The sequence below is a fragment of the Danio aesculapii genome, chromosome 2, assembly GCF_903798145.1.
Source record: "Danio aesculapii chromosome 2, fDanAes4.1, whole genome shotgun sequence".
Taxonomy (NCBI): Eukaryota; Metazoa; Chordata; class Actinopteri; order Cypriniformes; family Danionidae; genus Danio; species Danio aesculapii.
The window spans coordinates 22,326,336-22,341,904 of NC_079436.1; the positions used below are offsets into that span (position 1 = coordinate 22,326,336).

Genomic DNA, 15,569 nt, shown 5'->3' on the forward strand with positions numbered 1-15,569 from the left:
AACATGTAAAACAGGAACATTCTAAAAGCTACTCATGTAAACACCTTAATCATATTATTGTCTTCAGATTAAGGCAAATAATTGGATTACTGATGTCCATGTAAATGTAGTCAAACAGATTACTGCTTTGTTTACGTTTTGCATGCACATGTCAGAAGTTCTGTTTTCTCCTTCGCAGCAGAAAGTGTAAACTAGGCATCATTTAGTTCCAATGGTTTAGTAGTATTTGTCAGCACTAGTTGTTTGCCGTCAACTTGGTGTGTTCTGGCCTTAAGAGCCGCACATATCCGATTTTCGGTTACGCATACATTTTTCTTTACAACTCTTTAACAGCACGTTTTCTTTCACACATTATTAAAAAAGTGACATGACAAAAGTCATATTATATGATTTTACTGATTTCCACAAGGAATTGGGTTTTGTGGAAAAATAAATGTGGACTGATGTAAAGAGACGGGAAATCAGGCAATAAATATTGTATCTCAATTATTGTTTTTCATAATGATTGGAAGCCAGAATTTTGAATAAATGCACAGGTTTAATATGTTACTTTTGGTGGAAGTACATGCTTTTTGGTATATTTGTCCCGCATGGACTGGGAGCAATTTTAGTCCTATGCCATTTCGTGAAACTAAAATGGCTCCAACTACAGAGCAGTCTCTAATTCAGCACAGTAGAAAGTGGAACTACTAAATTTATGTTGTTTTGGGTAATGCAAGGCTTGTGAAATACTGGCACAGGACAAAACATGCAGGTACAGAAAGCTAATGTTAATTACTCAACATTGATGATCAATATTAGATTGAACAATAAAAAAAAAAGAACACACATTTGCTCTCATCCCACATGGTAATCAGTAAAGAGGTCAAAAGTAGGATAACTCGGACAATATGTAGGTTTGTTTGGAAGTAATGGTGTAACTAATGTTGACCTGCTTTAGGCAGTCGGTTCTTTCTTTTGGGAAACCATTTCTTAATATAAACTCTGATCTTTGAAACTTTGCTAACCTTTTACATCCACAAACGACTATGTTAAGCACTGTATGGAAGCTAATATCCGAAAAAGGAATAATAGGGGCACTTTAATGTAATATATTTTGACTTTCCAATGTTTATTTTGTACAGGCTGGCATGGTTTCGGAGCAGCTGGGCCTGGGACACAACCTTGACCTGTCTGACACCATGGTGCAACAGAAGCTAGATGAAATCAAGGAGCAGATCAAGAGGGAAATCCGCAAAGAGCTGAAGATCAAAGAGGGAGTGGAGAACCTTAGAAAGGTCACCACAGAAAAAAAGAGACTGGCATATGTTGATAATATGCTTAAGAAATCCAACAAAAAGTTGGAGGAGCTGCATCAAGAGTTGCAGGAACTCAACGCTCATATTGTGGTGAAGGATCCAGAGGATCTTCTCTTAGGTATGAGCAAAGCTCTTCTCAGTAACTTGTATTTACACTACATATACATGTAAATATGGAATAAATACTAGCGTTCAAATATTTGGGTCAATAAATAGTTTTTAGTTTTACATATATCAATACATTTCCACAAGGGTTCATCAAATGAATCAAAAGAAATGTTTGTACTAATTTAAATAAAATGTTATAAATGTTAAAATGTCTAAATATGACCTCTGCCAAATTAGGCAGCACTAAAACAGAAATTTCTGTCATCATTTGCTCACCCTTTACTGTTTGACTGATGCTGAACACAGTAGAAGATATTTTGATGAAAGCTGTAAACATTGACTTTCATAGTTTGGTTACAGGTTTTCAGCTTTCTTCAAACTATCCTCTTTAGTGTTCAACAAAATAAAGAAACCCATAAAGGTATGGAATGACATCAGGGTGAATATATAGTGAGTACATTTACATTTTTGGGTGAATTATACCTTTAATTCTAATTGATCAACAAACATTCTAATGCTAGGTTCACATCAAATGCTGAGAACTGCGTCACTCACGCTAGTTTTCTTGTGGGAAGTTTTCCCCCTCACACACAATTTTTTTAATGAAATGTTTTCGAACTTGCAAGGAAAACATGATTGTTGCTGATTCCACGCATTCAAGGCAAATGCGTCATGCATTTCACGTAATTTGATCTATTTGTCCTTTCACAACTTTTTAGGTGAAATACCAGTGTGAATATTTAATTCTGCACCAAGGCAAATTTAGCATTTGTTTTTGAAAAATCATAGGTTTGCCCACAATTTTAGAATCACTCATAAATATAATAAAAAATTTGGTTCCATTTTATATGATTTAGCCTTAACAACTAACCTGCTTTATTCCGGACTTCTTTCAAGGATGTAATCGTAGATGTACCTAGGCTACTGTGTATATAACATAATGATATTGTGTAGTCCTGTAACATGACAAAGCTACTGACAATATACAAGATTATGAATCGATTTGAATGCATTCGCGGATGTGCACTTTTTCCACTTTCACATTTACGTGTCACGACCACTTGTGCCAATTGCACATTATAAATACAGCTGCAGGACGCACATTTGTTGTTATCCTCTGCAAGTCATCTGTCCTTATGTCTTCATTAATTCAGTGCTACAGCCTTGCACCTTATATTAAATACCTGAAAGTGTCATAAGTTTAGTTGATATTACAAATTTATTAAAATATATTTTATAATTAATTAAAACTATTAAAAACCTGGAATAAGCCGAAGGAAAGTGAAAGTGAAAGTAATAAACTCCTTTTAGTGATGCATGATATTGTTTTCAGGGTGGAATGTTAAAGTATATTAGGCTACTCAATTCAACTGGACTTAATATTTTTACAGTTTGAATTGTTGACTGACTAGTAGTTTATTTATCATGTTGGAATAAAGAGATGACTAAATTACAGGGAAAGTTATATTCTGTGGACACGAGAACTAACAGAGTTAGTGGCGCCATCTAGCTGTGGTGTGTGGATCTGTCCCGACATTGAAGTACAAAGTATAGGGGAATTACCAAAACGTCACACATGACATCCAATGGGTTCCGGTTGCAAAAAAAGGTTGATTGCAATAGCAAACATGTCATGTTGTGCAGTAGGATGCCAAAATCGAAATGTCCAAAAATGGAAAACTTAAATTTTACCATACACCATCTACCCACACCGTTTTTTATGCCAACTGCAGACGTCTTTGGCTAACAGCCTTCATAAGAGCTGAATGGAGTGAGGACCTATTTAAAAATGCTCGACTCTGCAGTTTTCATTTTGTATCTTGTAAGTTCATGCTATGCTGAATCATACACATTACTGAATGCTTAGAATGAAATGTAAAAATGTAAGTTCACATACCCTGCTGTACAGGTGTAGTTCACTGTCAGAACGCAGTTGTTTTGCTTGTTGATGATTACCCAGGCCTTGTACAGTTCCGTCTTCTTTTCTTGTCTATTCCTTGTCTTTCCTTGGCTGGGCAGAACCTCGGTTTTTAGCACTACAAAGTTTTAAATCTGGTAATCATGGAACATTATTTCTTGCACATGACCACGCATAACTAAATTGTAGGCATCCAATAACTTGTAGGCGTTTAACTTCTCTCTTGTAAAATCACTTGGAGTTTCAATGAGGTAGTTGTATATTTGGGACTTGGCCTTTTCATCTTATCCAATATCCATTGGGAGGGTATCGCAAATGGACCTGTCAGACAAACGCCGCTCACTTTAACGTTAATTTTATATTAAATAACAATTTAATTATATTTTTATAAAAAATGTTATTTATTTAATAATTTTTTTAATCATTATTTCTATAAAAAAGTGTGTATGTATGCATGTATGTGTGTGTATATGTGTGTGTATATATGTGTATATATGTGTATATATATATATATATATAAACATGCATACACACACATACTTTTTTTTTTTTTTTATACATTTTTTAATTTTTTTTGAAGGGGTGGGGTATCGTCGTTCTTCTTTTTTGTCCTTGGCTGATCACATGCCTGAACAATGTAACTACAGAAATGAATTACAGATGTAATTACAAGCCGGTATTTAATCAATTATGAGTATAATGATCGGCGCCAATAGCCTAGTGGTTAAGTGCGCCAACATATAGCACCGTGGTGCTCTCGGCTACCAAAGTTTAATTCCTGGCTCAAGGTCCTTTGCCGACCCTTCCCCTCTTTTTGCTCCCAACTATTTCCTGTCAATTCCCTGCACTATTCTATCCATTAAAGGTTAAGAACCGCTAAAAAAAACAAACAAAAAAAACAATTATGAGTACAATGTAAAAACATGTATTTATGCAATAAGTACATTTTAAGAATTTCAGTAAGTACATATTGGGTAAGCTCTAATATAAATATAAAGTGAGATCTAAAATAATAAGAAGTGGGACCAAATGTCTATATAGAGATTTTTAAAATGCTTTGACAAATATTGCATGCATTTAACCCTGTTTTACATATGCTTTTTTTTGAATGGGCTTCATATTGTCCACAAAGCACTTTTGATTGCTTTGAAGATAATCCATAGTCTTGTGAGAGATGTGAGCCACTACCACACTACAGGTGCAACAGGTGTAGCACTTCATCTAAACTGAAAGATTATACAACACTCTCCTTTGAACTATAATATTTTGTTGTGAAGATCTCTGCGAGAAGCTTGATCAGATCTCTTGTCATGCTACTAACCACATCCTTAGATGGGGCAAGATTTAGCCTGGCATGGAAACCTTATCGGATGAGAAGGGGCTTTTGTTTGGTGACTCAGCGCAGGAGGAATGTTGCCCGCGTGTCACACCTCTGTTTCGACCTCCTCATTCTGTGTCCGCCGAGCAGAAATCAGCAGATCTGCTGGAAGACAACAACAGCCTCTCTGATGATATCATAGTGGCCGACTGTTGCCCCGACAGTTGATTGGGTGAAGCTGCTGCCCTCACTGCTGACTCGGGTCAAGCCTTTTGCAGCTCTTTACATCATCGGCTCTTATTACAGCAAAGGCACAGACACAGCTGTTTGTTTTTTTGTAGCATACACACACACTAGTAGTCCAAAGTAGAAAATAATTGAGACACCTTGCCATGTCAGAAGAGTTTTTGCTTTCAGTCATGCTGATCCCAGTGCCGTTTCATAAACTCTCCAGGAGAAATAATGAATAATTTCTGGAGTTTTTTGTTTTATTTCAGACAGGTTTGCTGTATGTTTAAAGTGTTATTTATTCCAGTATTGGTATAAAGCAGAAATTTCACTAATCATAATTTGGTGTCAAGTTACCCTTCAGAAATTATTCTCATGTTGATTTGCTGTTCAGTTATTGTTAACAGTGGTTCATAATTCCTTATTGTTACTTTTATATTATGCACTATATTATGCATCCTTGCTTTATTTATATATTTTAAGGATTGTACTGGCATCTGAACTCAGCCCTGCTTAGCTTCAGGTGAGTAACCGGTCTTGGGCTACTGGGTGATATGGCTATATTTTGTTAACTTCCATAAGCGGAGTAAATTGCATTGTAATATTTATTTTGGATATATACATTCGAAGGCATCAAGGCATTTTCAAATCCAAATTCTGCCTCACTTCCTGTGTCTGCAGGTATATCTTTTTCTGAATTTATAAGGCAGCATAGATGTGTCCTGTGCTGCCTTAGACATCCCACAATCCTGTGCTTTCCATTTTCAACATTTGAGCAAACATGGCATCTTGAAGGCGTAGATGTCATTTTGTGTTTAAATGTACACTTTTTACCAAACTTTTTCCTCAGAATGGCCGTAATATGCGGACGTCTTCATTTTGGCGCTTTGCTTTTGTGGCCATCACAACAGCAGATTTAATTACACAAGCGTACCAGGATTCAGAAGGAAAACACAAACCAGCCGAGGAGAAATATCAAACTTGGGTTCGGACCAGGCATTCGGACCAAATATGAAAGCACCCTTAAATCCCATTTGCGGGGTGCCATCATACACAAATGCTGCACCCAAAGTTGCTTCTTGATAGGCCAGTGGGGCAACAAGTCAGCTTTCGACGCATACTTTGTATGATTAACAACACTCGTAGTAGGGCTGCACGATATTGGAAAAATCTCACATTACGATAAATGTTATTCTGTGATATATATTGCAATATAAATACAATTTCACTAGATTTGTTAAGAACTATTTGGAAAGAATTTATAATTGTAGATTGATTGGGATGATTCTGTAGGGGAGTGCATAAAATAAAATAAACAAGCATCATAAAACATACAAGCATTGATTAATTGAATAAAGAAAAAGATACCAATTAAATAAACTGAATTTTATTGGTTTTTTTTCCGAGGCGTCGATCGGTATTCAGGAAGTCTTATTTGTTTTATTTCAGCTAGAATAAAAGCAGTTTTTAATTTTTTAAACACCATTTAAAGGTCAAAATTATTAGCCCCTTTAAGCTATATATTTTTTCGATAGTCTACAGAACAAACCATCGTTATACAATAACTTGACTAATTACCCTAACCTGCCTAGTTAACCTAATTAACCTAGCTAAGCCTTTAAATGTCAATTTAAGCGGCAGAGAAGTGTCTTGAAAAATATCTAGTCATATATTATTTACTGTCATCATGACGAAGATAAAATAAATCAGTTATTAGAAATGAGTTATTAAAACTATTATCTTTACAAATGTGTTGAAAAAAACTGCTCTCTATTAAACTGACATTGAGGAAAAAATGAACAGGGGTCTAATAATTCAGGGGGGCTAATAATTCTGACTTCAACTGTATAGTAATTGAATATTAGAATGTAAAATAATACTGCATAGTCTTCATTGTATAAACAATTCAGTCAAATATTAAAACATGCGAATATCATGTTTCTAGCATGTTTTAACACACTACTGATGTATTCTAGCTCATTCTATATTGCTAATGTATTTAGCACATGGCTAGCATGTTGAAAGCATACATAGTTGTTTAAACCCAGAGTAATGGTCGATTAGAATAGCCTGTCAGTTTAAAACAGTTTACGGCCATAATATAATTCAGCAGTTTTATTGGTTTTGTTCAATATTTATTTAAGCAAACTTTCCAGTCCAGTAGGTTATACCCCTTTAATCTTTTCTTCAGCACCTTATGCCTCATTGCAGTAGGTTAGTAATGCCTGCTGTGTGTGTGAGTGTGCCGTTTTCTTACCCTGAAGACTCTGTTTATCATAACCACAACAGAGGCATCTGTATTTATGCCTTGCGTAATGACGTGACTCAGGAGTCTCCAGGTGCTCAACAAAAGACAATTGTTCCTCATTAACATGTGTTTCCCGCACTGAGGTGCTCTGTTAAGATTTACTAATCACAGACAATGATTTTTGAGAATGCAGATTGTCCAGTAAACAGTCTGTATATCAGAGATTTTTATGAAGTTTTTATATTGCATTTTTGAAAATTTCAAAATAAGTGGTTTAATCCTTATTGATGGTTAATTTTTTTGATGTATTGAGACATGTATAGACAAACATATTTGTGCTGTACAGCATTTATGCTGTATTTATGCATTTATTTAGTCAAAATGTAGTACAATTGTACACAGTAAAATTTCAATTCAAAGTAATTGTTTTATTATATTTTAGAATTATTTAAATGTATTTTTTAATGTTCACTCCAGCATTGTCACTCTAGTCTTTAGTGTCGCATGAAATCCTGTAATGTTGGCTGTCTGCAAGTAACTGCAGTAACCAAGGCAGCACATTATTTCTGTAGGCGCCAACCTGCTGAATTAGCTAGATGTAATAGATTTGTATTTGGTATATGAATGATGTTATGAATTATTTTCTTAGATTAATATTCAGTAAATATACTGCAAGTTAAAAACTCGCCAGTGTTTACATTTGAAAAGTGGTTATAAGGTCTTAAAATGTATGGAAAGAGTCTTAAAGGGTTATTGAACTGATACCTGTATATAGTATGAATAAGTAGTATGAGTGGAATTCAGATGTACTCCATTCGCCATTTTTCATTATCAAATGACCTTGATAATGGCGATGCTTCATGTCTTCTAATAAATACTCCATGGCATCATAGGATAGTGTACCGTCCATTGGGTGTGCACTTCAGATTCTCGCCAGTAGTAGTAGTAGTAGGTCATCTGGGTACTTTTCGCATACTGTTTTTCGAATGGTATAAATTCAGACATACTGCTCGGCTCGCATACTGTTTTTAACATACTATATAGTATGGAAGTATGCAATTTTGGACACAGCCATGCTGATTCACTGTGTGTGTGTGTAAAGACACTTTTTTTGTCTAAATAAACACAAGTATAATCATTATATTACATTACATTATGGCTGTGAGATTTTGAAGAAAAATATGGTATACCATGCTACATAATGCAATATTTAATATGTGATAAAATATTTTTAAAAATTATAATTAGTAAATTTTAATATTAATTTATTTAAGCTTCACTACTATTTTTGAAAATGAACAGCCATGTTTTACTGCTGCGTAAACAAATTAGAAACACTAACAATGTGGACAAAAGAAATATTAATAAATAGCCACACCACTTGCTCAACCTCAAAACATCAAGAACAATCAGATGACCAAAACATGTTCTTTGCTGATGTATTGCTTTCTTAACTTAATTGATTGTTTGGACATATTTCAGCATTCATACTAAAATTGGTGCAGATTTGTGGACAAGAAAACCAGCATGTCCAACCTGCTTAGTGTCAGAGATGCGAGTTAACATGTGAAAATATTGCCGGATGTGCTGAAAATCTTTCAGAGGGTGCGCTAGCAGGCACACAGATATACTTTTGTTTTAAAGGGAATCTATTATACCCCTTTGTTACAAGATTTAAAATAAGTTTTTGATGTCCCTAGAGAAGAGATGCCCAAATTAGGGCATGTGGGCAAAATTTGGTCCATGCTAACCTTTGATTTAGCCCACCATCACATTTGAGAAGAGAGGGAGAATGATGGGAAGGGTTGGTTGGGGTGAATATCTCTGACAGAGATCATCATTTCGTATTTAAATGTAACCTTTTATTTATTCTGTAAATGAATCAGCCTTTTAAGTAAGGTAAATACTGTCATTCAACAGTTAGAGCAGTGTTTCCCAACCCTGTTCCTGAAGGCACACCAACAGTCCACATTTTAACCTCTTCCTAATCAAACACACCTGAATCATCTTATCATAACATCAGAAGAGACTCCAAAACCTGAAATGAATGGGTCAGATAATGGAGACATCCAAAATATGTACTGTCGGTGTGCCTCCAGGAACAGGGTTGGGAAACACTGAGTTAGAGGGCAATGCACAAGACATCGGGGAGCAAATCAAAAGCAAGTGCAGCTTTGTGTATTCAGCATAGTACTCCATTGTGTTGTTAATGGGATCATGTTTTTACTGTAATCATTTCATTATAAAAATTGTACAATTTCATATTAGTTAATATCATTTAAAGCAATATTTTGTAGTTATTTTAAAATATTGAGAAATAATTTAAGAAATTATTCATGGAAGATTGAATGTAATACAGTTTGGTGTGTTTACCTTCAGCCCACAGCCCTCAATCAAGTTTGGTTTTTGGCACTTCATAAGGACAAATTTGGGCGCCCCTGCCCTAGAATGTGTATGTGAAGTTGTAGGGCCTTTTGGTTTAAATTGAAATGAGATTGTGCTCTTTTCAAAAGAGGGCAGAGCTTTTTTTGCATAATAGGTGCCCTTTAAATCATCCATTTATAGTAACAGACATTATTAACTGTTTTGGCATTATTGCTGTTGATGTTGACATGATAGAGATGTCATCAAAAACATCTGCCTGCCACCATATTGTTCATGTTACCTAGTTCTGCAGTTGCGTAATGTGCCATTTCAAGAGCTGATGTTTTTGTTTGTTATTAGCAGAAGTCTAACAGGTTTCATTTATGTATAGAAGTGGGGGTAGTTTTTTCTAGTCTGGACATGAAAAGCGGTGGTGTGCTTCACTGAAATTATTTCAGTATTCACAGTCACTCATCAAAACAACACTCAAAAAAAACATTCCTTAAACTGTTTGAAGAATTAAGCAGCCACACACAAGTGTTCTTGCTCCATATGAACAGCTGTTTACATTTTGCTGCGCCAATAAAAAATATATTATATTAATCTAAAACATGAATTGTTTGTGCTGGGATTAGTTGGACTAGTGCAGCTTCTAAATGTGGTTCTGGAAGGTCAAATAAAGAATCAGGTACTCTTGTTGCAACATCCTTCCTGTTATATGTGGTTGAGCCAGAAATCTGGAAGATTTGGCCACAGAAAATTGCATAAATGCATACAAACCATGTTGCGTCCAGTGTCTTTTTCGAAAGAAAGAAAGTGCAAGATTCTTTCTGGTGCTGAAGTAGTTGAAAACATTTTACCAAAGGGTTGTGGGTTTGTGTCGCACAGACAATATTTTATTATTGTCATGTGGCAAATATGGAGCCTGTTGACTTTTTTTTTTATTTATGAATGAAAAAAAGCAGAGCGATTTCTCAAAATGTCAAATTTGAATGACATGATTATTAGCAAAAGTGTTTGTAATAAACAGTGCATGGATATTAACCACTACATCAGTAGAAAAGGCAGGACCAATAAGAACAACTCAATATTCAAAACAAAATTCTTAAAATAAACGTGAATAAACAAGGGATGCTCATTTCAGTTCATTTTGCCAACCGACATATCCCACCTCTGCTTTCAGTCGATTGAAGAATGTAAAAGACGCGACTGACTTTCCGCTCAGGGTTGATTTTTATTTCAACTGCGAGCGCGCAACAGCAAAAATGTGAGGCACGCAGGGCACATAAGCAGCACACAAAACACTCACGGCTGTTAGTAAACCATTCAAAAGATGTGGCTCTCAATGCAAAAAGCTCATTCTCTGTGATCGACCCCGTATGCAGCCAAACTTTAAAAATATAATATTTTTAAATCGTTTAACTGATACCATTAATTGGTTAAAAACGCACCTTTTTAGTAAAGGTTAATCGGTTATTTTGAGCATCTCCAGAATGAACACAAATTCTTCCACATTAAAGGATTATTGTTGTTTGTTAGTAGGACAACAGCTTGCTCATCCATGTTTTAAATCTCCCAAAACATAGCTTTAGTGAAGCATTTAAGTTAGAGTTTTGCTTTTGTTGTGCAGTGTGTTGTCATTGTGAATGCTATTATGAAGTAGCATTTTTTTATTACAAGATTACAGCGACTATAATTTTGAACATGCTTAAACAGTGGACAGTGAAGCTATTAATAAACAATGTGTCTATAGTTTGTATTTTCTGCCTTTTATTGTGATAGGAATGTAGTTAGAGTGGAAATTTAGTTGGACAGAGAGAAAAGCTAAAAGTTTATGAGCCGGAGGTTCAAACTTGGGACGTCTGAAGTGTAGTTGCGCTAAATGTTTGTGCACAATCCTCAATGGCATACATTTACATGGACACCCATAATCCAATTTGAATATGTTTAAGACAATACTCTGATTAAGAGTCTACCATATAAACAACGATTTTTGATTAATTTAATCTGATTAAGGTTATAATCGAACTAAACAGAAATCAGATTAAGACATGTGGAATATGCTGATTTTAGTCGCATTATTGAAGTGCAATACAGACATTTAAACACCTTAAACTATCACCGTCATGTAGGACTTTTCGCTGCATTTTGCGACAGGATAGTCCATTCACACACGGCTGTTTGACACTATTGTCTGCACCTACACTGACAGTCAAGGACCACAGTTATTTTTTCCTCCTACGACGTGACGATATCAAATTCCATTAAAACTACACTTATCCAGCAGTTCATACTCGCATCCAATATCATGTTAATCATGGGGGCATGCATGAAATGTTCCTGAATGAAAGTGAAACTGCCGAACTGCAGTTAAAGTCGACAAATTAAAAATGAAACACCCGAAATTACACAAAACTCCGGTGGAAATGTGGATTGTGTGGTGATGCAAATATGTAAATTGAATTATGTACTATAACATGTAAAACAGGATCATGAAAGGAACATTCAAAAAGCAACTCATGTAAACACCTTAATCATATTATTGTTTTATTCAGATTAACGTAAATAATTCGATTACTGATGTCCATGTAAACGTTGTCAATGTTATCGGCACAGACAAACAACTTGTATTTTTAGTGTAGACAGATACCAGTATCATTTAATTGACTAATCTTGCATGTTGCTGACAATTGCATAATATTACATGTATGTCTTTTGTTTTTATTGGTTAAAAGTGATTATTGGAGATCTAGTGAGTTAGCCTTACACCATTACACACTGAAGTGAAGTTCTATTGTGTTCAAGTTGTATTGTTTTTTTTTTTCAGACTTGCTGTAGTCATCTCAATGTCTAAAGTAGCCTAACACTTTCACCTATCACTAACTTTATGTGTGAAGGAGGCTTAAAATGTTGACTGTAGTCGTTTTTATGTAAACACGATGAACAATTTATTGCATCACCAAAATGATCAGAGCTGTTTCCACGGTCTAAAAATTTACTATTAATGTGACCAGCCTACGAGATGGTCAAGGCCAAAATGAGAAGCGGTAAAAAGATAAAAACAAAAAAGACCAGGGTTGCTCCACTACTAACGTTAACACTAACGTTCTGCCCCCTTTTTCCCCCCCAGAGTGCCCACTTACTCTGGACAGCCCCAAAAGTGAAGCGCGAACTTGCACTAGCAGCAGTAGACTAGCAGCCCTGAAGAAACAGAACGACATTGAGCTGAAGGTGAAGCAGGGGGCCGAGAACATGATCCAGATGTATTCAAATGGCTCCTCCAAGGTAATGTACCATTTGTTTTTTATTTAATGACTTTGTTTGGCTTCAGGCCCTTTCACCGGTGACTGTATTGTTTACAAAGCTCAAGAGAGAACAGTATAGACTCGGATTTGGCAGTCTACCTGCACACAATACACTTCCATTCGAGATTTCATTTTTTTAAATGTGTTTGAAAGAAGTTTTTTATGAACCCCAATACAGCAATTTTATCAGAACTGTTGCATTTATTTTAAAGAGTAAATATTGTGCAACTGAATATGCTCATTTATTATCCATGTTGCAGAAAAGCTGGACAGCTAATCAGTTTTGTAGAAATTGACACTTTTTTATGATTCTGGTGAACATAAAAATCACAAATTATTAAGGGCATTGTTGAGAGGACAAGAAATAGATATAATAAGCACACAATAATTATGAAGCCGAAAATTCTACAATTTCATTAATAAATCATGTAAAATAGACTACCTGTAACCTTAAATAAAACAAAATATAATGATTATTGTTATATGATAAATCTCCAAATATATATTTTTACCAAGTCACATTGGAAATGTTGAAAACATTGTTGCAGCACATTCTGGTTGATGTAAAATGTGACTCATGAAATTTCTGTAACACTACAAATATTTTACACTAACAATTTGAGTTGCTGAAAAGTATTCATTTCTTTAAAGGTCCTGTGGAGTGCTTTGAAGTTTTTGTTTAAAGTATGACGTAATATGAACTGAAACATGAAGACAGGATAGGACATAGCATAGCTCCTCCTGCTTAAAAAACAACAGCCATTAATGCTTCGTTTCTATCACAGCTCTGCCAGTGAGAGTGGTTGAGCTCAATCACATATAGTAATAGTGTCTTGAAAGGGGCTGGGAATGTCTAATAATAAAGAGAATTTGATTGGTTTAAAGTATGAGGTGATGAAAAAAAATGGATCCATTTAGGCGGAAGTGACAAACTGCAAGCCTTGGATGTTTATATAATCTTAAAGCGAATTTTGCCACTGTTTTGTTGCACACTAGCTAATAGATAACATTAAGACTAACATACTGATACTAACATCTAAAAAAATATTGATTTTCATTTTAAGGGGACTTTAAAGGGCTCCTATATGACCCCTTTTACAAGATGTAAGATAAGTATTAGGTGTCTCTAGAAAGTGTCTGTAAAGTTGCTGCTCAAAATACTCATCAGATAATTTATTATACCCTGCTGAAAATATACATTTTGGAGTAAAAGAAAAAGTTAGCTGTTTTTGTAGCCTGTGCCTTTGAATGCAAAAGAGTTGATGCTCCCCGCTCACTGTTCTTACATGTGTCTGTTTTTCCTGTGTTACGTCAAATAAACAGCAGTCAGTGACAGAGACAGACAAGGATGAAACTCGTGGTGTAACGAATCACAAATCTCACGGTTCGGATCACGCTATGGTTTTTGAGTCACGGATTGGGCCATTTTTCGGATCAGCAAAAAAGGGAGGGGACGAATTTCATTTGCTTTCCGTTTATACAAAAAACTTTTGGTTTTAATAAACAGAACTTAGAACCTGTAATTTTAATAAAAATAAAGAACCAGCTGAAAAAAAGGAAAATATTCAATAAGAAAAATGATCTTTGCTACTGTTGCTGATAATGCTAAACAGAAGCACCTATTGTTTAAACAATGTAATTGCTACAACATTCACCAGCGTCAAGTTCTATTAAACTGATTGTAATCCTTACCATAAGCATCAGTGTTCATATCTGAACTATAAACTTCTGTATTATTTAATTGTTTGTAACTTACTGAAAAAAGTGTAAAAACTGAATCTCTTTCGATCAAACGCAGATTTGAATGCAGCACTGCGAAGGATTAATAAACATATGCAAATCATTGTCATTTATCATTCATGTTCCGTGGGTTTGAATTGAGATCACAATATTTAATTGTGCTGCTTGACATTGAATGCATTAATGCTGGTAAACAAACAGTGACAGAAAACACCTTTAATTAATAACCTAAGAATGCATTTAGGTCCCACCACAACTTCTTCCATCATCATTATATTTAACAGGAAAGCCAAAATGTATTCATCCATGTGATTTGAAAGACTCTCTGCAATTGTTATAAATGTTGGGTTAACCTACAAGTTCAAAAAAGTTAGTAACCGTGATCCTTTACACTCCTAGATGAAAAAGTGATGCAGTTTATGAGTAAAAATGCCAAGTAAGGTTATTTAGTGTATTTGTTGTGTTTATTCAAGCCTTTCTGCAACAATGAGTTACACAAATGCCATTACAGTGTTTGCAACACACACAGACACGTTTTACTTTGCACTGTTTGCACACCTACATACCTACATTGCATACATTGCACACCTCGCAAATGTGACAGAATACAAGTTAATATCCACTGCTGTATAGATATTCATTATGCTACTGTACAAAATAAACCTGATTTAATGTCCACAAACCAGGATCCCTGTTGTGTGTTTGAAGCATCCTCTATAGTTATACTTGCACTATGCAGCAGCTGTGGTCATTCCAGCAGCTATGAACTAGATTGCACTTTTCTTTATTACAAAACTTGTACAGTTTTAAAAACATGCACTGTTTTTTACAATTGTAAAACTCATTCTCTTGAGGTGCAGTTGTTCACAGATAGTTGGAACAGATCTTTTAATCCCAGTTTCTTAGCAAATCCTGTCCTGTGGATTATATGTGTTACTATGGAGACAGGCTAATACACGCCTGTGTATCATTTCGGTGGGTGTTGAAAACTGCACACCTACGTCCCATTGCGGTGGGCTTCCTATTTTAACATCAGGATATT

At 35.1% G+C, this 15,569-nt stretch overlaps 1 protein-coding gene across 1 annotated transcript in view; it reads left to right on the forward strand.

Annotated features, from left to right (window-relative positions):
• pkn2a (protein kinase N2a) overlaps window positions 1–15,569 on the forward strand; it is a 58,767-nt gene that overhangs the window by 13,491 nt on the left and 29,707 nt on the right. The window contains exons 2-3 of the mRNA XM_056474790.1: window positions 1,125–1,416; window positions 12,613–12,767. Coding sequence (XP_056330765.1) covers window positions 1,125–1,416; window positions 12,613–12,767 — 447 coding nt within the window. The remainder of the gene's footprint in view (window positions 1–1,124; window positions 1,417–12,612; window positions 12,768–15,569) is intronic.